This window comes from Pan paniscus, chromosome 15 (assembly GCF_029289425.2).
Source record: "Pan paniscus chromosome 15, NHGRI_mPanPan1-v2.0_pri, whole genome shotgun sequence".
Lineage (NCBI taxonomy): Eukaryota > Metazoa > Chordata > Mammalia > Primates > Hominidae > Pan > Pan paniscus.
In genome coordinates, this window is record NC_073264.2 from 59,086,095 (window position 1) to 59,109,706 (window position 23,612).

The 23,612-nt window shown below is 42.0% G+C and overlaps 1 protein-coding gene across 1 annotated transcript in view; it reads right to left on the minus strand.

The window, feature by feature from the left end:
• The window catches only part of SLC35F4 (solute carrier family 35 member F4), a 420,477-nt gene extending 397,694 nt beyond the window's left edge, over positions 1–22,783 (minus strand). The window contains exon 1 of the mRNA XM_055097636.2: positions 22,496–22,783. Coding sequence (XP_054953611.1) covers positions 22,496–22,559 — 64 coding nt within the window. The 5' untranslated portion in view covers positions 22,560–22,783. The remainder of the gene's footprint in view (positions 1–22,495) is intronic.
• Positions 22,784–23,612: the final 829 nt, after the last annotated feature.

Genomic DNA, 23,612 nt, shown 5'->3' on the forward strand with positions numbered 1-23,612 from the left:
TCTGAAATGTAGGAAATCCAGCATTATCTCTTCTGATACTCGAAGTAACACAGCCTGAGGAAGATGGATTTAGCCCCGGGTTACAGAAAAGGAAATTGAGGTTCTACCCATACACTCATACAGTCAGAAATTAACATCAGGCCTGTCTGACTCTAAAATGCATGGCTGAATTCAGCAGACCCTACTGTCCAAGAGCTCCCTAGCCATGACAAATGTGACCACTTTCGCAGCCGAAAGCCATGAGCAGCACTGTAGGTTGAAGATTCAACACCCCGAGACCTGTGACCTTAGACAAGTGATTTATCTTCCATTGAGCCCCATTTTCTTTATCTGAAAACGAGGATGGTAACAATACCTATCTCATATATTTGTAGTGAGGATTTGTTAAGAGCTTAGTAAAATGCCTGGCACAGACAAAGAACCCCATAAATGTCAGTTACAATTGCTATGGTTACTGATATTAATAAGACTCTTCCAGGCTTTTAGACTGAGGCTATGGACAATCCTGGTCAGGCAGCATTGAAAAATGAACTGGGCCGAGACTCCACCTTGGAAGAGGGCACCAGGACTCCTGCTGGGAATGGCTGGGACAAGCAGGTTTTGACCAGGAGTACTTGTGACACTACCCAGAGACAGGGCTCTGGGGCCAGTCTGCCTGAGGGGGACAAGTTACTGAACTTCTCCATGCCTCAGTTTCCTAGTCAGCAAAAGGGGAGTAATGAAAATAGTTACCTTCTAGGATGACATGGTAAGGGTTATGTGTTAGCCACTTTTACCAGATTCTCTTTTCTCTCTGAGGAAGCTGGTGATTGCGGTAATGTTGTCTGCTTAGAAGATCCTGGCACTGAACCAAGACCTCAGTGCCCACAGATGCCCTTGGTGCCTATTGCAAACACTGCCCCAAGAAGGACCAGTGGCCTGGGAGCTCACTCAGACGTCACATGACAAAGGGCTCTGCCTCTGGCCATCACATCCAGCGGGAAACTTCTAATGTCCCTTCTGTTGCCCTCCCCGTTCCAGGGGACCCACCTTTCTGAAAAACATTTAACCCCAAGCATTTCTTAATTTCTCCAAGTCTCTTTCTTTTCCTATTATTCTGCTGACCTCTACCTGGACAAGGAGAGAGGAAAGGGGTAGGAGAAGGATGATACTTAAGAATGCTCAATTATGAGAAGCAATGAACACAAACATAATCAATAGGCCTTGGATTGTGCTGCCAGCAACCTTAAACAGGAAGTTAGAAAAGGATCAAAGACTTGGCAGGGGAAGTAACTTTATTTATGTTGATGTTGATCCCTAGAGGTAACTAAGAGATTTATTCTCTTCTAAATTTCATGAGCAGTTTCCTGGTAGGTAGGCAGAAAATCCACAGCATAAGAAATCAAGGAGCCATTAGAGTGAGGACAGAGGCAAGTGGAAGAAGTTAGGTTGACCACCAAGGAGGTGGCCCAGGTCCCTCTGCAGCTCCTGGTGTGTGCTGTTTCCCCTCAGCACTTGCATCCACCTCACCTTGAACGAGTGTGTAAATCTGACCTGGGGCCCCTGGGGAAATACTGCCAGTCTTTCTGCGGGACCCTGAACACATGTGAAGAGTGAGGTTTCCCAACCAGCTATCAGAGGGGCCGGAGCACGCGTGTGGTGCTGGCAATGGACCCCCAACTCAGGCTCTGGCTCTTGAAGAAGATACGTGGCGCAGGTGAGTCAGCTGCTTCAGCCTCCCATGCTGCGACAGAGAGACGTGATTTTCAGGCTGCTGTCACTTGAGCTGGACCCAGGGACTCATGGTTACTCAGCCGTGGGCACCCGTCTGGCTTCCTCGTACCCCACAAAAATCTGCACTGGGACCAAATACTATCTCTTGAAAAACAAATTATTTTTAATAATTCATTGGCTTACTGGAAGGTGTAGAATCCCAGCAGGACACTGAGGATATCAGAGGAGGAAAGGGAAAATTTTGGGCAGGCTGCATTGCAGAGCTGAGGACAGAGCAGCGCCACAGAGTAAACAAGTCCTGAGGAGAGAGGAGAGTCCTGAAATTAACTGTGGTTCTATGAAACCACAGGGCAAGTCACACTCCTTAGGTCTTTTCCTCCCTGCATCCATGCTTGTCCCTGTTATAGTCTACCATCCTCATGTCAGCCTTGGCTATCACTTTAAACATTAAAACTGAATGTGATTGGGTCCCTTAATTGCGTAAAGCCTTTCAGTGTTCTTGGGTTAAAGTGCAAGACTCTTAAGATGCCTATAATTCCTGGCGGGATGGCCGCCCTACCTCCCCGGCTTCTTCTCCTGACATGTTTCTCTTGCCCATGACTTTATGTCTAGCCGCACTGGAGGCCCATCCCCTGGATCTTTGCCCACACTGCTCCCTCCATCTGGAATGCTTCAGCCTATTTGCCTAGTTAATTCCTTTTCATTCCTCAAGCCTCAGCCCTCCCTGCCTCAACTGACGACTTTAAGCCCTCTTATTATATGTCCTCATGGGCCCCTGTGGGTTTTCTCTCTAGCTCTTATTGTACTTACTTATCAGTGTGAGTATCTGTTTTACAAATGCCTCCCTCTCCTCCTGAGAGACTGAATTACCCAACACCTGGAGCAGGGTACATGCCCAGTAAATATTTTTGAAGGAATAACTAAATAAGGGGATGAACGGATCGGCCAATAATAAATGATTTTACAGGACTTGCTTAAGGTTGTGCAGCTGGAATCTCAACTCAGTCCTGCTTAAGCCAAAACTTATGCTCTAGATAACTGTACTTTTACTTGCAGTTTAAAAACTTCTTTGAATCTATGATTTTATCCTTGCATTTCAAGATTCTCCAAAAAGAAGAAACATTACAACTATACAGTGAGGAGAAAAGTATTGAATGGACCAAGAGTCCAGGATTAAAGAGATTACAGTTCTGGGTGATCTGTTGGAAAGGCAGTGAAAAACAAGAACCAAGTAGACAGAACTCCAGGAGGATGTGGCCTGACCCTGACTAGCTGCTCCCGGGATCTAAGCTCAGATCAGTCCCTGTGAGCAGCCCTGGCAGCTCCCATTAAGCCAGCAGTGGCTGCGGCGCAGATTCTCGGCCCTGCCTCAACCTAAATTAGGAAAAGGAGCCCCTTCCTCAAGGCATTCCTGCCCCCTGCTGAAAGTCATCTAATCCTACAGGACATCTCAAGGCCTATGTGTGGGGCTCCCCAGAGCTGTGCAAAGCACAAACTACACAATCATAAGCAGCAACCCAGAGGGATGAAAGGTCCATTAAATAAGGTCATGATTGAAACCGTGAGAAACTTGGGAATCGCTTGGCCGTGCTTCTTTGCATAAAGAAAACTTCCCTGCTGGTTTGTCTCCCAGGAGAAATTTTGTAAAATTTTGTAAAGGAGGATTTTGTCTCCTCCCACAGCTTCTGGCCATGCTCCTCCCTGCTCTCCCTCCCTGCTGCTGCAGCTTTTAGCGGCACACTGCGCAAAACCTCAGGCTCGTTCATTCTTTTGTTCCTTAAACATTTAATGCACGTCAATCCTGCAACAGGCTGTGTGCCGGAGGTTGGGGGAACAGAAATGAACAAAGCAGAGTCTTTTTCTCCACTAAATAGGGGGAAAAAAGAAAAAAATTACTGCTCTGCAGTACTGCCTTGGCTGCTAGAAGCTACCAGGGTAACCCAGGTTGCAAGTGTCAAAAATGAGAACAGGAGGGAGTTGCTCCTTCATCTAGACCCTCTCTCTTGAGTGACAGACATTCTATGGGAGTTCTGACCTCTTCTCAGGTTAAAATTCAGGATAAATTCCTAGCCTTGTTTGCTTTCAGCCACATGGATTTTTCCAACCCTTCCATGGGAATGGTGGCTGCTGGACAAGGGAGCCAGTCCAGCCTCCAGCAGGTCAGGTGCTTTCTTCTTCTCATGCTCTCATGATGTGGCTTGCTGGCCTCTGAAGCTGATTAACTGGGGCAAGACTGACCAACACAGATGCAGGCGTGAGCACCCTCACAAGGCAAAGGACAGGACGTGTCTTCAGGAGCTTGTTGCTCACATCTTCTCAGCCCAGCAGCCCCTGGGGCTGGAGGCTCACTGGACTAAAAGAACAAAGGGACACAATTTCAGCAGCAGGTCCTGCAGTGCTGTGTTCTAGAAAGCAGAAAAAAATGAGCTGCCACCAAACATAAATGAACCATCTGACTTTCGTGGAGTCGGTCAGCCTATCAGTAGTCAGTGTTTACAGCGGGCTCACAGCACGTGGAACTGTCTGGGTGCTGAGAAAGAGACAGACGACCCAGGACTCATCTTTGACCCAGAGCCCACCCAACCCCCAGAATGTTCATTCTAGCTCCTTTTTTTTTTTTTTTTTCCAGAGACAGGTCTCATTTTGTGGCCCAGGCTGGAGTGCAGTCGTGCAATCGTATTTCACTGCCACTTCAACTTCCTGGGCTCAAGGGATCTTCACACTTCAGTCTCACATGTAGCTGAGACTACAGGCACATGTCACCATGCTCGGCTAATTTTTTAATTTTTTGCAGAGATGGGGTCTCGTCATCTTGCCCAGGCTATTCTCAAACTCCTGGGCTCAAGCAATCTCCCACCTCGGCCTCCCAAAGTGCTGGGATTACAGGCATGAGCCACCATGCCCAGCCCTAGCTCATCTTCATAAACAGAATAGCTCATCAGGAGCAATTGTAGTTGAGCATTTATTGGGCAGGCAGACTTTGGGAAGACTCTGTTCTCTTTACTCAGAGGATAAATCACCTTCTTGGCAAATGTGGGTCTGATTTCAAGAGTCTCAGGTGGAGGAAAGAGCCATGAGGAGGAAAGAGAGGAAGCTAGCTTGGCTAGTTAGTGAAGGGGTCCTGGGGGAAGGATCACCCACTTGTAACAATCCACAAACCTGTTACAAGTGTGTCCAGCTTCTCGGCAGAAGTACCAGAATAGGAGGAAGACACCAAAGTAGGACAGAGGGAAGTGAAAGATGTACTTGGATTGTGGCTGGAATCTTGCTCCCAGGAAGAAAGACTCTAAATTTTTTTAAAAAATCAAAGCTCTTGCAGGAAAACTCGAAACAATACTCCTTACTCTCTCAAAATGCTTCAAAGTCTAAAAATATGGAACCTACTTTTCTAAGTAGCCTAAACAAGTCAACGGACATTTATCTTGGCAGTCAAGAGATTAAAATGATGATTTTTCAAATTCTTTTCTTCCTCCATCTGACCTCACCATTCCTAACCTATTATTTTCCTGGGAGGAAGGAGCCTTTTTTATTCTCTGTGGGAGGAAGGGGTTGTGCAGAATTCCTCATGTTGGTGCAGAAACACTGCATTGGTACATGTAAAAGGCCTCAAGGTGGGGAAGGTAGAGGAGTCTCAGAACCACAGGCACCATGGCAGTGAAGGGTGGCATGCATTGGTGAGAGGGGGCAGAGGGAGGGAAATTACAATGCAGGGAGCAGATTACAGTTACTGTTTTTGGACAAGGTCTTTGTATAAATATTCTTAGCATACATGTTGAGATTTTAGGGGCATCACTAGGCTTCCATGTGCCTCCAGGTATCTCTCAAACTTGTCTTTCATAATGATTAATGCTCCCATGGGGGAAAAAAAAAATATATATATATATATATATGGTTTCAGACAAAGGTTTCACGACTCCAAGAGGCCACACTTAGTGTATTAGTTTCATATTGCTGCTTTTACAAATTACCACAAACTTAGTGGCTTAAACCAACACAAAATTATTATCTCACAATAATTCTGTAGGTCGGGAGTCTGACGAGGGTCTCACTGGGTTAAAAATTCTGCATTCCTGTCTGGAGAAGTTAAGCAAGAATATATTTCCTTGCCTTTTCCAGCAGCCAGCACTCCTTGAGTTATTGTTCCTTCCTCCAAATCTTCACAGCCAGCAGTAGCAGGTTGAGTCTTTTTCACCTTGCATCATTCATATCTCCTTTTCTACCTCCCTCTTCTACTTTTAAGGACCTCTTGGTGATTAAATTGGGCCCACCCACCCAGATAACCCAGGATAACCTTGCTATCTTGAGATTGGCTGGCTATCAGCTTTAATTTCATCTGCAATCTTAATTCCCCTTTACATGTAAGATCACATATCCACAGGTTCCAGGGATTTGGACATGGAGTTCTTTGGGGAGGCAATTTTTCTGTCAACCACACCTAGCATGCATATTTGTTACCTGGGACTGATAATCCTAAATTATAACATTAAATAACGTCCACTCTGAAGAATGCATAAAATGAGCTCCTGAGGCTTCGGCCAGGCACATTTTGAAAAGAAGGAATCAAAAACAGGTCACCTTATTGAGTACCTAAAAGGCTGGAGGTCCTAATGGAGACCCAATGCTTAATGTGAGGAGGTGGGAAAGGAAACAAAGAGTAGGTCCATAAACCTATTTGCCCTGCTCTTTATTTCTGGTTTCAAGGATGCCCAAAGATGTTTAACCACGAAGGCTTTTAACCACCCATTCCAAGGCTCTCCACACTTAAGCAGCCTGATTTCCTTCCCTCTTCATGGTATCTTTCTGCTTCGTAATCTCTGGGCCAATGAAGAGGACAGAGCAGGCCTTGACAAAGCATTTGGCAGCAGTAACTGCCAGTAGGACCTAGCAATGTTTCTCAATGTGTGGCCCACAATTCACCTGTATCAGAATCCTCTGACCCATTTTATCAGATTCTGGGAGTAGGATCCAGGAATCTGCATTTTAAAGAGTTCTTTCATGACGCTGATGCAAGCTAAAGCTTGACGACCTCTAATTTACTGTTCCCTAATCTATGACCGGACTCTCCCAGCTCTTATCAGCTCCCACAATTTGCCTAATCAATGTTCTATCCCTACTGTGATTCTCAGACAAAAAATATTTTTAACAGCGTAACTTTTGTTCTCCTGCCTAGAGAGAGAAGAACAGACAGCATAATATTTCAGTTCAGTTCTATGTTCTATAATTGGGAATTCTGTAATATATCTTAAATATTAACCAAAAAGATGAAAACTGATTGATGCATAATTCATTAGTGGAGCTATTAGACCAAAGTACCTTTCATCATTTAACAAATTGACCCATAAACTATTTAAAAATCACAAAAGAAACAGTGTTGATTTATGCAGTTTGATTCTGGTTGTGAATAAATACAGTATAAAAGGAATATAATATTATATCACTGCTGACAAACTACCAATCCCAAGCAATTTACGTGGGGAATAGAGAAAGCACTTCTTAGAAATTAAAAATCTGAAAAACTTAAAAACAGTTTTAAAGGGGAAAAGAGGCAGAAGTCCCAGAACAAATCTAAGATCAGATTGGTGTTTTTCATTAGCAATACATAGGCTAGGTGCAGTGGCTCACGCCTGTAATCCCAGCACTTTGGGGGACCAAGGCAGGTGGATCACCTGAAGTCAGGAGATTGAGACCAGCCTGGCCAACATGGCAAAACCCTGTCTCTACTAAAAATATAAAAATCAGCCGGGCATGGTGGCACATGCCTGTAATTCCAGCTACTCAGGAGACTGAGGCAGGAGAATCGCTTGAACCCAGGAAGCAGAGATTGCAGTGAACTGAGATTGCGCCTCTGCGTTCCAGCCTGGGTAACAGAGCAAGACTCCATCTCAAAAAAAAAAAAAGAAGAAAAGAAAAGAAATTCATAAAAGTTAGCAGCAATCTGAATTATTACTCAGAATAAAAAAGAACAAAATTTTAAAGATAATATTTTCATATATGACAATCTTTTACTCTTCTCCCTTCGACTTTATCATTTTAATTACTTTTGCAACCTTTAATCCAATCATTAGGTAGCCTTCTCTTTGAAAGAAGACAATTTTAATGAAATTTTTAATTGCGTAAGTATAAATAAATAAATACATCATATAAAATAAAAATGTCGTTACTGTTAAAGCTGACAGTCCCTTTGACCATCTTCCCAATTAATCCAGTCCCTCCTCCTCTCCCCAGAGGTAAGCGCTGATTGCAGTTTGTAATATATTCTTCTACATCCTATTCCATATGTTTACATGCATGTGTCCATGAAAAGCATTCAGAATTGTTTGGAGCATTTTTCACATAAATAGTATCATACTGTACACATTCTTCTGCAACTTAACTTTTTTCTCCATTATGCCTCAGAGAACTCTTCTCATGTATAGTGGTAACTGTGTGCCAAACTTTGTTCTAACGTCTGGCACATATTATCTAATTTAATCCTCGTAGCAATCCCTTTAAATAGGTATTATTATCATCATTTCTCAGCTAGGGCAACTGATCTGGGTTTCCAAAGCACAGGGAGTAGTAAAGCAACTTGCTTCCACAATCGCACAGCTTGAGTTGGTGTAGAGTTAAAAATTATAAACCTCAAATAATTTAAATTACCATTGACCTAAATTGAGACAAGAAGTCATCAACTTCAATAGCAGGAGCCCTCATATGATATAAGTGCTTCCCAAATTCATGCAAAGAATTAACAATTAGGCTTTGGTTTGATAGGTAAGACAGAAAGTTAGTAAATATTTAAATTTTGGTGATCATAAAAGTCAAATAAATCTATAATTATTTTGCATCTTCATGGCATACATTTTAAATTCTTACTCTGTTTTCTAAGAAAGGCAAAGGGCTTGCCAAGGACTTTGACTTATAACCTTGAGATCATGAATACTTGTTAAAAATTAAAATAAAATTTGTCAGAAATGTACTGTAGAAACTGTCACCCTGACCTCAGGATGATTTACTTCTGACTCTGACTTCACAGATCTGGTTCTAATTAACTCAACAAGTGCAGATCTACTTTAAATTAGGAGCATAGCTAAAGGCACTCTTCCCTTTAAAAAGTTATTTCACAAGTAAAATAAAATGATTCTACCATATTAAATTTAAAACATAATTTGGATTCTCCGTTTTCTTCAAAGTTCAAGAGCTATTTTTAAACATAGACAGTCTGGACTCTAGAGCAAACGCCCATTACACAATGGCACAACTACATCTACCTCACTCTTTTTACCTGCTGTCTAATATTCCACAGGATGACTACTGCCACAGTTTATTTGGACATTGACCTACTGATAGTCATTTAAATGGTTGTTAATACTTTGCAATTCCTAATAGTGCTGCAAGTGCAATATGCCCTTTCCATTGTGCTGCTACACAAGTATTTCTCTAGAGCAATGGTTCTCAATGTGTGGTCCCCAGACCGGTAAAATTGCCATTAGCTGGAACGAATTAGAAATGCAGACTCTCAGATTCACCCCTAGACTTGGTGAATCAGAAACTCTGGGGATAATACCTGGCAATCTGTGTTTAATAAGCAGGGCGTGGGGGGTGTTCAATGTACCCTTAAAATGGAGAACCATCACACTAAAGATACAGAGTGGCACAACTGCTGGAACATAGTAAACCCCATCTTTGAAGGCCAAAAATTAAACTTCCCCATAGTATCAAGTGTAAAGATGAAATGTCAGAAATATTAGCAGTTAAATTTGACTTTTTAGGAAAATCTTCTTAGACTTAGGAATCCATTAAACTTGTCTAGGAAAATCAAGACTAGTTTCAGAACTCAAATATGTTATCTAACAAAGCGTATATTAGGAAAAGTAAATTTGGACTTGAACTTTATATTTAAAGATTAATATAGTGTTAAAGAGGTCTTCATGGATCACAGTCTGAGAAGGTCATCTGACACATGAAGAGACTAAGCCCACAAAGGTTAAAAATCGTTTCCATATTCACTGGGCTGGTTAGCAGCAGTGATGATGGGAACTTTGGACCCTGGCCCTGGTCCAGTCCATCAAACATATCATTCATATTATGCTTAATCAAAGAAAGGCTTTAAGAAAGGTTTTACCACAACCTTAGAAAATCCTAACACACAGATTATCCTGAAAGTGATTTCAAAAGGAGCAAGAACTGCATGTTTATTTTAGAAGAATGTTGCTGAAATCAAATGATTCTAAGGTAAAGAAAATATTGTCATGAACAACTTCAATGACAATCTCATTGTCTTATCCTTTAATGGAACATTTTTATTGCAAAATAAAATATATTTATTGATGTTTAATATTATAATATGAAAGAAATTTTGAAGTGTACCTACATTCCTAATATAACACTTGTCTTTACATTTCTGTGTAATCTGTCTATTCTCTATACATATACACTTATTTTCACCCAGTGTGCTATAAGGCACACAAGTATTCTGCATTTTTTTAATATTTGGCAAACATTCTTCTGTGTTTTCCATGTTGCATAACATTCATAGTTAACTTATGGCTATTTAATAGCCTATGAGATATGCCATAATTTATTTGGCTGTTTTTGGATCTGTAAATGGTCTCAGATATGCTTATATTATAAATAATACTACAATAAACTTCATGTGACACATATTTTTCCTTCTTTTGAATTATTTCCTTTGGTTAAACTCCAAGAGGCTGACTATGAAGTCACTGAGCACGGATGTTCATGGTTCTTGAGCAGCAGTACCAAATTTGCTCCTCAACGTCCCAGCAGAATTTTCACTGGGAGCCCCCACAAAAGTCTCACACCAAGTGCTTATCCCAAGGGGATAAAGACAAAGTCAAAATTAAATCAATTTTAACAGAAACTAGGCTTCAAATTAGGAAAATTAGACCCAAATTTAAATTAGACCCAAAACACTACCCTAGATTCACACTTCCAATTATTTACCTTTAACTAGGTTCAATACCAAGAATCCTTCTCAGTAACTTGAGAAAATATAAAATACAAAATGGGTATATAGTTCCTGACTTATCAACTAGCATGAAATTTAACCAATTAGCTTTGGAAAACCTTCATTTCTCAACTTGTCCACCTGCAAAATGGGAGCAAATGTATTTGCCTATCTTGAAGAGGAAATGTAAATAAAAATGAAGTGAGATTGATGAGTAAATATTTCACCTTTCTAAAATTCAGCTTGATCATCACTTTTAAGAACCATTCAGGTCTAACGGAAAGCCATGGAGTTGCCGTCAGAGACAGGATGGTGGCCGGATTCTAGAGTGTGCTCTCTGCCCTGTCAGCTCAGAAAGCCTGCATGACAGTTGTCTTTTGCTAAAAGAGTCTACGGGTGATGAATGACCCAAACAGTGGTACTATTTTTTTTGTTATGAATGAAGTAGAACTCATTCATAACAGAAAACGGTTTATGAATCAATTATTTATAACAAGAAATATATCTCCCAGGATACTGGAGTGATCTAGCCAGTATTTTATCCCCCCATAGGTAAAATCTTCCAAGGAAGCCAAATTATAATTAGGACAAAGGCTGCTTGGTAAGCATGGAATCAGACCTTGGGAGTCGGCTCTATGACAAAAATGTTGGATAGCTCTGGGCTCTGCAGCATCCCACTCGACCCAGATGTAGAGCTTTTGTCCTAGTACCCAGGACAGCCTCTCTAGTCAGCACTTGAATGGCACTGCCAAGGTCAACCTCTGAGAATTCTCCTTTTCCTTGCTCCTATGCTGACCATCCTCCTACTGAAGGACATTTTTTCCTCCAGATATGTTAATAGCTTAAACCCAGTTCCAGTTAGGTTTTGTTGATCTGGGACCAATTCCATCCCCTCAGAGATGACTTTGCTCTTATCTGTTATGTGTTAATTGATGGTCCACACTCAGCTTAATGAGTTGCCAAATTAATGGGTTACCTTACTGTCACTTCCATCTTACAACTACAACAATGCAAAAATTAATAACTCACAAAGAGTTGTCAATCCAGACCTTGCCAGACTTGGTACTTCTCTAACTAAGGCATTTGAAATGAGCCCAATCATTATTAGAATGTACATAGGTTCTTCTAAAAATACCAAAACAATTCCTCTCTTTAATAAGATAAACTGCAATCCCTGCAATCTTGTTTAAATTATAAATTTACTTGGCAAATCTTTTCTTCAAAGTTTATAGGTAGATTTTAGCTCAACTCAATCTTGTTAAATTTTAAAAGATCCTGAATCAAATAGATTCAAACTAATAAACTTTGAGTACATTACTCCATGAACTGAAAACAAAAACAAAAGCTGGTAAAAAGGTGGATTCTCCCCCTATCGCCAGAAGCATGTCACTTGCTAGTAACCTTAGTTCTCTAACCAAAATGTCACTATGCATGAGAACTTAACCCAAGCTGATTTCAGCTGTTTATCAGCTGTTTCCCAAGATTATCCTGCCATTTGCTACAACTGGATGAACCTGGAGGACTATGCTAAGTAAAATAATCTAGACACAGAAAAATAAACACAGTACTGTATGAGCTCACTTATAAGTGGAATCTAAAAAAATTGAACTCATAGAAGCAGGAGTCGAATGGTGGTTGCCAGGGCTAAGGGGTGAGGGACATGGGGAGATGTTGGCCAGAGGGTACAAACTTTCAGTTATAAGGTGGGAAAGTTCTAGCATCTAATGTGAGCATGGTGACTATAGTTAATAATGCTGTACTGTCTACTTCAAATGTGCCAAGATAAACAAGTTAAGGAAATGAAATTATGATTAAGTGCTAAGAAGAAAACAAACAAGAAGCCGAGATGGAAAAACCATGGGAGAGTCTATTTTAACTCAGTTGGTTAGGGAGGGCCTTGCTGAGAGGCTTGTGTTTAAACTGAAAACCGAAGGTTATGAAGGATCAGTTCTATGAAGGATAATGAGGAACATTACAGGCAAAGGAAACAGCATGAGGTGGAAAAGAGTGTGATGTGTTCCAGAAACTAGTGGAAGGCCAGGACTGGATTACAGTGAAAGAGGGGGAAAGTAGCATCAGATAAAAAGATGTAGGCAGAAGCCAGGCCATGGCGCCTTGTAGATCATAGAAGTGTTTCATTTTGTTCTAAATATGAAAAAATGATAGGGAGAGTGTTTAGCTGGGGAGTGGTATTTTTTAGCAGATTGCTCTGGAGGCTACATGGAAAGAGTTTGGATGGAAGCAGAAGCAGGGAGCTCAGTGAAGAGGCTACAGCACTGGTCCAGGTGGAGATACTGGTGACCTGGACAAATAATGTGACAGAAGAGATGGAGAGAACAGGAAAGATTTGAGCTAAATTTTTGAGATAAACTACCAGAACATACTGTAATTAAATAGTAAGTGGCTTTGGTAGGGAAAAAAAGGAAAGAACTATATCAAAATATCATGCTGAAGTGGAAAAAAAAAAAAACCTTAACATTTCATTTTATAGAAAAGAATCAGAGGCTCAAAGGGTTGGAGTTATTGATTGGCTCTGAGATTTGGGGCTGATTCATAGCAGAGCCAGGACCAAAACCCAGTCTCCTGGCTCTCAGCCTAGTGGTCTCATTTCTCTTTCTTCTCCCAGAGCAGCCAAATCATCTTCATGGCCCCAGCCAGGCAGGAGAGTGAGAGCATGGTAGCCACACTCATGGCATTTATCCTCCCCTCCATTCTCGTACCTTCTGGATGCTCTAGTCATATGGAAGGTTAATCATTTCCCTACCCACCACTGTAGACAAAACCCTATACTTAGCCTTTGACATGGACATGGAATACAATGCCGATGGAGAAGGCTCACTGTGAGTTCCTTTACTGGGTGACAGATGCTGATCTTAATGCTTTGCATATACCATGTCACTTAATCTTTACAACACTGTTCTGCAATAGGTACTAATATTAAAGTCATTCTTTAGATTAGTAAAATGAGACACATAGAACTTGAATCAGCTGTTCCCTAAGCCCCATGCAAACAGTACCACTGTCCCCTTAGCTATCCAGCTTTGAGCTGGGGAGAGTTCAGGCTCCTTGATGCCCACAGCTTCTATTCTGCCCTATTCTCATTACCTGTTGTATGGTGGTGATACTTTCTTTTTCAGCTACATGCCAGGAAGTTTCTTTGTGGGTAATTATATGGGAATAATTGGTCTTTATGTAAGCATTGCCTCGGAGGATATGAAAGACATAACTTTCAGGCAGCCAGAGAACCCAGGAGGCTGCTTGTAATCACTCACTAGGTTTCCTCGTCTCTAGAAGTAATTATAGATTGCAACCACAAATCACCACTTCAATTGGGTCTACACACCTTACCTTCTTCCCAAAATTATAATAGCAATTTTCTAGGGAAAGATTAAGGGAGAGGCGCAGATCCCTGTGGTTCTGTTTTCCTGCTGGAGGTTTTCTTATAAGGAGCAGGAAGGGCATGCTGTCACCCGGGGAATGAATGTTGTGGCCCAATCGCAGCCTTTTGCATTATGGGATATGACTTGGGACATGCAGTTGGGAGGGACATTAGAGAGTCTTAATTTAGGCTCTTTTGGTTGCACATAACAGAGACCCACCACAAATCACCTAAACCAGGGGGAGGGGATTGGAGTGTTTCATGGCTGCAAGAAAAGAAGTATAAGCAGACCTCAAGTAGGATTCATGTCTAGAACTGAAAGTCATCAGCATTCTCTCTTCTTATTTGCCACAAACTCAGTGGTGAACACAGTTATGAGGGTAACAGAACATCTCGAGGTATGTACGTATATACTCCCTGAAGCCCAAACTGCCCCACCACACCCTCTGTCATCTCCAACCCCACCACTATCACCATCACTCTCCAAAACGGAGAGTACTCCAGTTGTCTATTGCTGTGTAGTAACTACCCCAAGAGTTAGTGGCTTAAAGCATCAACCATTTTATTAAATTTTATGATTTTGTGAGTCAGGAATTTAGGCAGGACTTAGAGGGGTGATTCTTCTGTTTCATGTGGTTTCAATGGAGGTCACTTGGTGGTAGTCATCTGGCAATGGGCTCATTTAGGGACCCAAGACAGCTTCATTCACATGTCTGGCACCTTGGTAGGGTTGCGTGGAAGACTGGCCCAGCTGCGACTGTCAAGTGAGCACCTACCCAAGGCCTCCCCAACATGGCAATCTTGGGGCAGTCAAATTTCTTACCTGGTAGCTCAGTACTCCCCAGAAACCCAGATGAAAGCTGCAAGGCTTCTTTTGATTTAGCTTCAGAAGTCTCAGAGCAACACATTGACCACATTATGTTATTGAAATAAGTCATTAAAGCCAGCTCAGATTCAAAAGATGGGGAGTTAGACTTCATCTCTCAATAGGAAGAACATCAATTAACCTGTGGCCCTCTTTAATCTACCACAGACAGGCTGCTAGACAAGTATCTACCAGCTTAAATATTTACTGCTTGCTTAGATCCAAGGGAAAGATAAATGAGAAGTAAGACATCAAATGGTTCAGGGTACTCAGGGGACAGAGCTTCAGAATGGGCAGTTATAGGACTTATCCTCTGGGTGGTTCCTGTGGGAGACCTAGCCCCCACCAATCCTGCTCATTTCACTGATGTTGTGATACCTTTAAGAAGTGTTGAAAAAAGGAATATGAAGGAAAATCTGTAAAAGGAGGATAGGAATAGTATATCTATTTCACAGGGTTGTGGGGATTCAACAGATTTTATATATGTAAAAAAGTGCCTGGCACACAGTAAGTACCTTATAAGAATTCATTATCATCATTATGCTTGATGGACCATATGAAAATATTTCCTAACCCTAGCTAGGCATCAAAATCTAATGCCTCAGAGGCTGACTTTTCAGGACTGCAAAGGGAAGGAGAAATGTGGTTTACAACTACTTGACTCCATTTATATGCAAATTACTAGCAGTAATTCATTCAAGATTCTCAAAGTAAATAACTTTCAGCTAATGTATTCTCTAACCAAAACAATGATGCCATTTTAAAGCTCTCAGGTGCTTGTCCATGAGTAACAGGAGTTTATTACATAAAGAGTAGATCATTGAGGTGACTATTTGGTAACACTGACCACTTTTCTTGCAATTCCCAGAGTCCCAGAGAGGCTTGCTACAATCCTACGTAGCAGGAACAAGTGGCTTCCCCTCCACTGGCAAAGCCATCAATTGATGGGGCTACCCTGATACCAAACCCTACCTCTTTTAGTAAGCTGAAGGAAGTTTCTGCTTCTTAAGAAGTAAACTACTGGGGTTCCATCTTTAGGCTTTCAGGGCCCCACACATTCCCAGATGCCTTAGCTTCATTCTTCACTTTTACAAAGAAAGACCACTCGTGGGAAAAGCTCACACAATGCTTTTGTATGGGACACCTGGAGACTGTTCTAACACACTGCTGGATTGGTTCATTGCAGCTTGGACACTACATAACCTCCAGTAAATGAGATGGAGATGTTGGCACTGCTTTGGCAGAGTGTTAAGGATGGAGTAGAAAAATTCAGAAAAATGGAAATGTAGAATGGACATATTATGTGAGACCTGAAAACCCACCAAATGAATGTAATCTAGATGGCCCAGAAAACATTCTCTTCATTAAGCCAATAAAGAATGCACTGCAGAGAGGAGCTCTAAAATATCTGAAAAGCTTTGTTAGATGTCTTTTGAAGGTTGTGGTTGAAAATTGAAAAAATGTGCCATTGAGATGGGCTCTACAGAATAAGTGTAGAACTAAAAGGATTCTGGAATGGCAAATGGTAGTGCATAATTGTCAGAGGCAAGGTGAATGTCATTATCATACTGGTCAGCAAGACTTAGAGTGGCAACAGGGTGCCTTGAATACCAGGGATCTGTAGTGATTGTAGTGTTGCAAGGAGGGAAGATAGATGAGAGTAAGCAGAGTATTACCTGACTTCTATAAAATGAAAGAGCAGGAGTGTAGAAACCTGCATGAGTTGAATAATTAGAAACTATGGTCTCTCACCTCATTTCCAAATCTAAGTCAGTACAGAGACTTAGAACCCACTGATTTAAGGGAAGGTTAGGTCTGCTTAGGAAGGAACCTACAGCAACAACACCATAAATAAAATAAATATTCCTGCTAAACCTTCCCCAAAGGTACATGTGTCCATTTGCTAGGGCAATGATATACTGGGGAAAGGGAAATATCTAGGTCTGCGCTACTTGAAATGCAATTGTATTCCTTGGAAGGACTGGGGTCTGGGGGAGGCCAGATGATAAATGAAATTCTGTTTATAAGTGTATAATCACAATACACTTCTTAATAGCTAGCAGAACCTTCACATTGATTTCCTGACCTATGAAGTAATAAGAGTCATTGTAACAGGAAGAGTTAGGTGGATGCCCCTGAAACTGTTCCCACACCTAGCCAAGATAATAAATCAGAAACAATGCCACATCCCAAGTGGACTTGCAGAACTTAGAGACATCATTGAAGACTTACAGCACATAGGGCTGGCAGTTGCCATCAAGTCACCTGCTTGTTCCCTGCGAAAACCAGATAGATCATGGCAGAGAACCATGGACAACCACGAACTTAAATGATGACCCAAATTTCAGTAGCTGTGCCAGACATAGTGTCTTCACTAGAACAAATCAACTCGGCCTGTGACACTTGGTATATAGCCACTGTCTAGCAAGTACATACTTCTCAACCTTTATCAGTAAGGAAGATCAAAAGAGGTTCACATTTTTCATGGAAAGGAAAGCAGTATGCATTCATTGTGTCTTATCTGAGGGTTCTCTCTCACAGTAGAGTCTGCAGAGACTTTGATTGCCTTGACATTCTGCAGACATCACATTTGTCCACCATATGGATAACATCAATGCCAATTACACCTAGGGAGCAAGAAATAAACTAATTTAGATGCCTCGGTAAGACATATATGTGCTAAGAGGTGAGAGAAAAACCCCACAAAGATTAAAGAGCCTGCCACATTGCTGAAGTATTTAGAGGTAGAGCGATCTGGGATATGCTGGTTAAATCCTACCTAAAGTGAAGGAAAAAATACTACAGTACTTTGTAATCCTGACCACCATGAAAAAGATATAGTGCTTAGGGGAATTTTTTTGGATTTGAGTGCTCTAATTTATATAACTAGATTTAGTTATATAAACGTAGTTTTTAGTGGGGTTACAGAAAAAGAGGACTGCAGCAGATGAAGTGTGGTGCAGGCTGCTCTGCCGCTTGAACCACATGGCCCAATGGATACATCATGAGCTAGAGACATCCGCAGAAGCTAAGGATGGTGTATCGAGTCTGACAAGACCCAATAGGAGAATTAGGGTTCTGGAGCAATACCATGCCTTCTGTGACAAAGAAACGTTTGCCTTTTGGAGGAAAAAACCCTCCTGGAGAGCTACTGGGAACTGATAGAAAGTGATTGACTACAATCCATCAAATCATATGGTCACCTGAGCGCAGCTGTAATGCATCACTGTAGAATTCAGGATGGTACATTCATTCAGAATGGTACATTCAGGATCAAACTCAAGCACGTTCCAAAGGCAGAAATTAATTTTATCAACCACTGATCCCAAGTCTCATGGCACTTAACCTTTGTTTTACTGACATCTTTCCTCCAGTCGCACCAATGGAAGAGGAAGATTCTCAGGCCCAGTTCATAGATGGGTCTGCTCAGTAGATGAGTGCTGACTATAAATGCACTACTTCTGCTCTAAACCCCCAGGCAGGAGTGGCCCCGAAAGACAGTGCAGAAAGGAAATCTTCTCAATGGACAGAACTGGGACTACAAAATGTGGTGGTTCACTGTGTGTGGAGGAAGAAGGGGTCTGAGGTACATATATACCTGTATTTTTGGCCAGTGGTAATTGGTTTGGTTGGTTGGTCAGGATTCAGGGAGGAGCAAAAATGAAAGATTAGAGAAAAGAAAGTTTGGAGAAAAGGCATGTGAATAAACCCACAGAAGTATACAAATCTTTGTATCGCGCATTCATGCCCATCAGTGGGCGCCATTCTGAGGAGACATGCTCTTTGCTGGGAGGAATAAGAGTTCTCTGTGGGACCAAAAGGATTGTGTCCCTCACCAAGGCTGATCTAGTTGTTTCACTATTAAGAGTCAATCTGCTACTGAGAAAAGCCTGACACAGGGTCCTCTATAGAGCATCATCCCTTTCAGAGACAGGTCAACCACCTCATGGCATGGGACCACTTCTACTCTGAAGACAGCTGTGATCTGTATGTAATAGAATTGACACATACTTTGGATATGGGTTTGCCTTCCTGCCCACAGTGCCTATGCCAGCCCCACCACCCAAATGCTTACATAATATCTGCCCTATCTGCATGGTATCCTGCACAATGTTGCTTCAGACCAAGTGACCCAATTTATGGTGAAGAAGTTGGGCTAATGTAGACATGACCGTAGGATCTTCTGGTCTTAACGTCATCTAACAGAATGGTATACATGGCTTGTTAAAGGCTCAGCTGTGACACCAACTCAGGCACACTAACCTGTAGGGTTGGAACACTACTTTCCAAAATGCTGTTTATGTGCCAGACTAATAACTAGAATACAAAGGTAAACAAATTAAAAGGTAGAAGTAGTTTTGGCCTCTATTACCTTATTTACAGTGAACCATTTATAGAATTTATGTTTTCTCACCCTGCAAACCTAAGCTCTTCCAAAATATACATCCTGATCCATGAAATTGAAAATCAGGGGACACAGAATAGGTTCCACTGAGTCTGAAGCTGAAACTACCTCTTGGTCATCGTTTGCTCCTTTCGCCTCTAAACCAACAAAGAAAGGAGATACTGTATTGGTGGAAGTGAGTAGTCCTCATTGCCAGAAAGAGCAAGGTTGCTACCATACAATAGGAGCATGAAGGAGTATGTCTGGAACCCATGGGATTCATAGGACATCTGCTGGTCTTATTAACTGTCATATTGTGAACAGACAGTTGCAACAACCATGACTGGACAAAAGAAGTTAGATAAGGACTCCATCCCTCAGAGATGGATGTCTGGGTCAATCCAGCAGGCAAGCAACCTATAACAATGCAGGCTGGCTGAGAGTGAGGAAAACAAAGATTGGGTCGCAGCAGAGGGAAGTGTGGTTATTAATTATGACCTCTGAAAACAACCGCAGCAGCAGAGATCACAGCTTGTTCCCTAAACCTGAAGTTTGCAGATATTGTAGCTGGCTGGCAATTCGAAGAGGACTCTATGATAGATTGGACTTCATGTGAGAAAGAAAGGAGGGAAGACAAGCCAATATGAGTAATGCAAGAGGTGGACTATATTGAACACTTCGTTTTCTCTCAGTCTCAATTCTTATTCCAGCTGCTGTCACAGTGACTGGTTCCACACAAGCCACTGTCATGCAGAAACAACCTGGTAGTGCCTTGTCTTGAGCCACAAAACTCTTACCTCTCATTCCCTGCTTCAGGACTCCTCTGAAGCTACTAGACCATGCAAAGAAATCTACTCAGCTTTCATGCATGCACACCCCAGGAGTGCAGGGAACTTAATGCCCACGTAGCTAACCTTGACCAATGCAAGAGGGAAACTGATAGTTAAAGGCTTCTTCCTTTTGACCCTGGAAGCCAGTGCTAAGATGCACTTCCCAAGATTCCTCAGAAGTGTCTTCAGAATTGAGCAGCAATCAGCAACAGCAGTAGCCAATTCATTTATATGCCTTTGCACTGGCTTTCCCTGTGAGTTGCTGGAGTCAGCTGACACTGACTCAGGGGAGCCGATTGTACGTATCTCTCCCCAACTCCACATTTAGCAATGGAAATTGGGCATGGTCAGAGCATTTACACCATGGAAAATAGTAAATGTCATAATCAGGGTTAATGCTTTTTCCAGAAAGTTGGCTAATAAACATTTACCAACACGTGACTGCTTTATTTCCTTCCTTCCTCACCCACTTGGTTCCTAAAACCTGATTTCTCCAATTCCATTACCAAATAAACTACCTGGACATAAGCTGTTGTATCAGACTCTGCTTAGACTAGAGTCTAGGCTGAAACAAATACTTTCCTTAGGGTGTTGTTATGAGGTTTAAATGGGATCATATTGTAATAATGTGACTATGGCCAAGACTGAACAGCCTAGACCTAGACAAATATACCTATCTTAGATGGTTTTATTTTTCTCAAGGTCTCTTAAGGACCTTGAGACTAAGGTACTTGGAATTTTAGCTGTCAGGAACCCTGAGGCTAGAAACAAGGTGGGTGTTAGGATGGAGGCAAATGGGACTTCCTCCAGTCTTGTTGCCTGAACAGGGTGTCTTGGAAAGGTTGAGAGAAAAATGTTCTGGTGGGGTCCTGCCGAGGAAGGCTGGGCTTGCAGCACCTCTGGGCTGTTAGTTTGTTCCATCCTTCCAGCTTCTCTGCCGGGTATTATAAAGCTTGAACTCCAGCCCCAGCAAGAAGCAGCAGAAAGAAGCTGAGCTGATTCTTTGGTCTTGGTAGAGAGTGAATTTCAAGCATAGCATGTGGCTGACTCTGAAACCCCTTCTGACCTTTCCACCTGGTTTGTGGGCATACACATCAGGAAAATGGCTAGGTGTGTTTGTGTACATGTATGTGTGGTTTAGGCAAAGAAAGCTGTATCCCTAAAGCTGCACTGTTCAAAATGGTACCTACTAACTACATGCAACTAGTATTTAAATTTAAATCAATTAAAATTAAATAAAATGTTTAATTGAGTTCTATGGACAACTAGCCATATTTCAAAAACTAAATAACTACATGTGGCTAGTGGCTATCATATTGGACCATCCAGATATAGAATACTTCCATAATCACAGGAAGTTCTTTTGGAAGGTGCTTTAAAATAGCTGTGTTATTCGGATCCCAGGCCTAGAGTGTTGTCAACAACCATACCAATGGGGAAGGATTCTCCTCTATTCCCTACACCTGGAAGGCTGTATGCATCAATGGAGAAAAAGGATTCGCCTCTATTCCCTACACCTGGAAGGCTGTTGCCAAACCTCTGAGCTCCCTTCCCACACTGAAGCCAAAGACAACAGCCCGGGCACTTGGGAACACCAGCGACACCTTGTAGCAGCAAAAATGTCACTGGTTTCTGGTTTTCTGAACTGGTTTCTTGTTTTCTGTCCTCTGAACATGTGTAACCAGACCATCCTACCGTGCTTGAGGAGAATTATAATATTTAGTGATCGTTTCCCACGTGGCAGAGACTGATAACATTGATCCGATTCGACAAGAAAATATACGTGAAAAACTTAGCACAGTCTCTGCAGCGTGGGAAATGGGTGCTTGGGTGCTTATTGATATTACCCCCATTTTAGAGATGAAGTAACTGAGGCTCAGGTAGACTAGTCTGAGCGTCTTCATGGTGAGGCTGGTAAAAAGGCTGTTCTTGTGCTATGGATGGGATTTCGTAGCCATGTAATTTGAATATTTTTTTTTAAATGACTTCATTCTCATCTCAAAATAATGAAGTGGGATAGAGGATGTATAAGTGCAGAGCTAAGGAGGAATGTTGTAATGTTAATTTTCTTTCTCCATCCCCTCATGTTTTGGAGAGCTGCCTTCCTGTCAGACTTTTATTATCCACGGTGGTAAATCAAACTTCCCAATTTGCAGATTCCTAACCCCAAAGGAATACCTTCAAAGACTGTACTTCAGCAAGATTGTATATAGTTCGGAAAATAAATTCAATTATATTTGAAATAATAAACTTGTTACCAAATTATATGCCATTTAAGAGAGACAAACAATGCCCATTCTGAGTTCATTTGGCAGCCATTTAAGAGCCTTTTTATAAATGTTTAGCTAAAGAACAAAATTATAGTACTACTTACAAAAGTTTTTCAAGGTCTCCAATTGCCAGGTTTTTTGCAACTCAGAGACTGTCTTCTGCTGCATATCAAGTGTGCTTTCTTGAGCTTCCACCACCTGTCAATCATTCTGAGTCCTTAATTAGGACTCTTCCAAGGAGACTCTGACATCCCAGAAAGTGATGCTTCCAGTCGGCTCCTCACCCTCTTTCCCAGATCAAAAACCATGTCAGCAGACACGGTCAAAAGTGGCGCTTCCTACTTCATGAGGAGACATTTTAAAGGGCAGATTTTTTAGCTGTGAGTGGAGGAGACAGAGTGTGCTTTGGGAATGCTGAGTTGTCGGAAGCCAGGGCAACAGAAACGCTGTGCCTGACAAAATGGCTTCCAGAACCCCACCACAGCCAACAGCAACGGAATGTTCTGATGATGCTGTGTGGCTAAAAAGTTATAGGTATTGACTCCTGAAAAGTACACCCTCATCAAAAACAGAGCCGGACACTGCCGACAGGGCTTCCAGGCACCAGCTGTGTCCACAGCTGTTCTGCTTCACAACTTCCCTGATGAACCAGCATTGTTGTGTTGAGGAAGGGTTGTTCTATGCTGCCTCTGATTCAGAAAAGCCAACGAGAGCCAAGAGGGGGAATATGAGCAGAAGCAAAGGGCAGCTGGGGCTAGCCAGCAGAGAGGAGGAGAGCCAGATCATGAGCGATAATTGTTGGGAATGGAAAGAACATGGTGCTAGAATTCAGAAGACAGGTGCTATGGTCCTGGCGGGGTCGTTAAATCTCACAGCCTGCACTCTTTTAAAAAAAAATCTTTTTTCTTTTTTTTATTATTATTATACTTTAAGTTCTGGGATACATGTGCAGAACGTGCCTGCACTCTTATTTAAATGATACCCTTGCTTCTGGAGGACACACTGGCTACTTGGAAAGTCACGACATTGAGTACCACCCCAAAATTACATGGGCCTCACCCCCATTGAGTCTTTTTTGAATCCTAATTCAATCAGCTCCTCTCTCTCCATTTATGGGAAATAGGTGACTGCCAATCCTCACCGCCAGCTGCTGCTGGCCCTATTCAAGGACTCTTGTTTCCGGCACTGCTGTGGCTCCGCCCCCAGACGCTGGATGCTCTT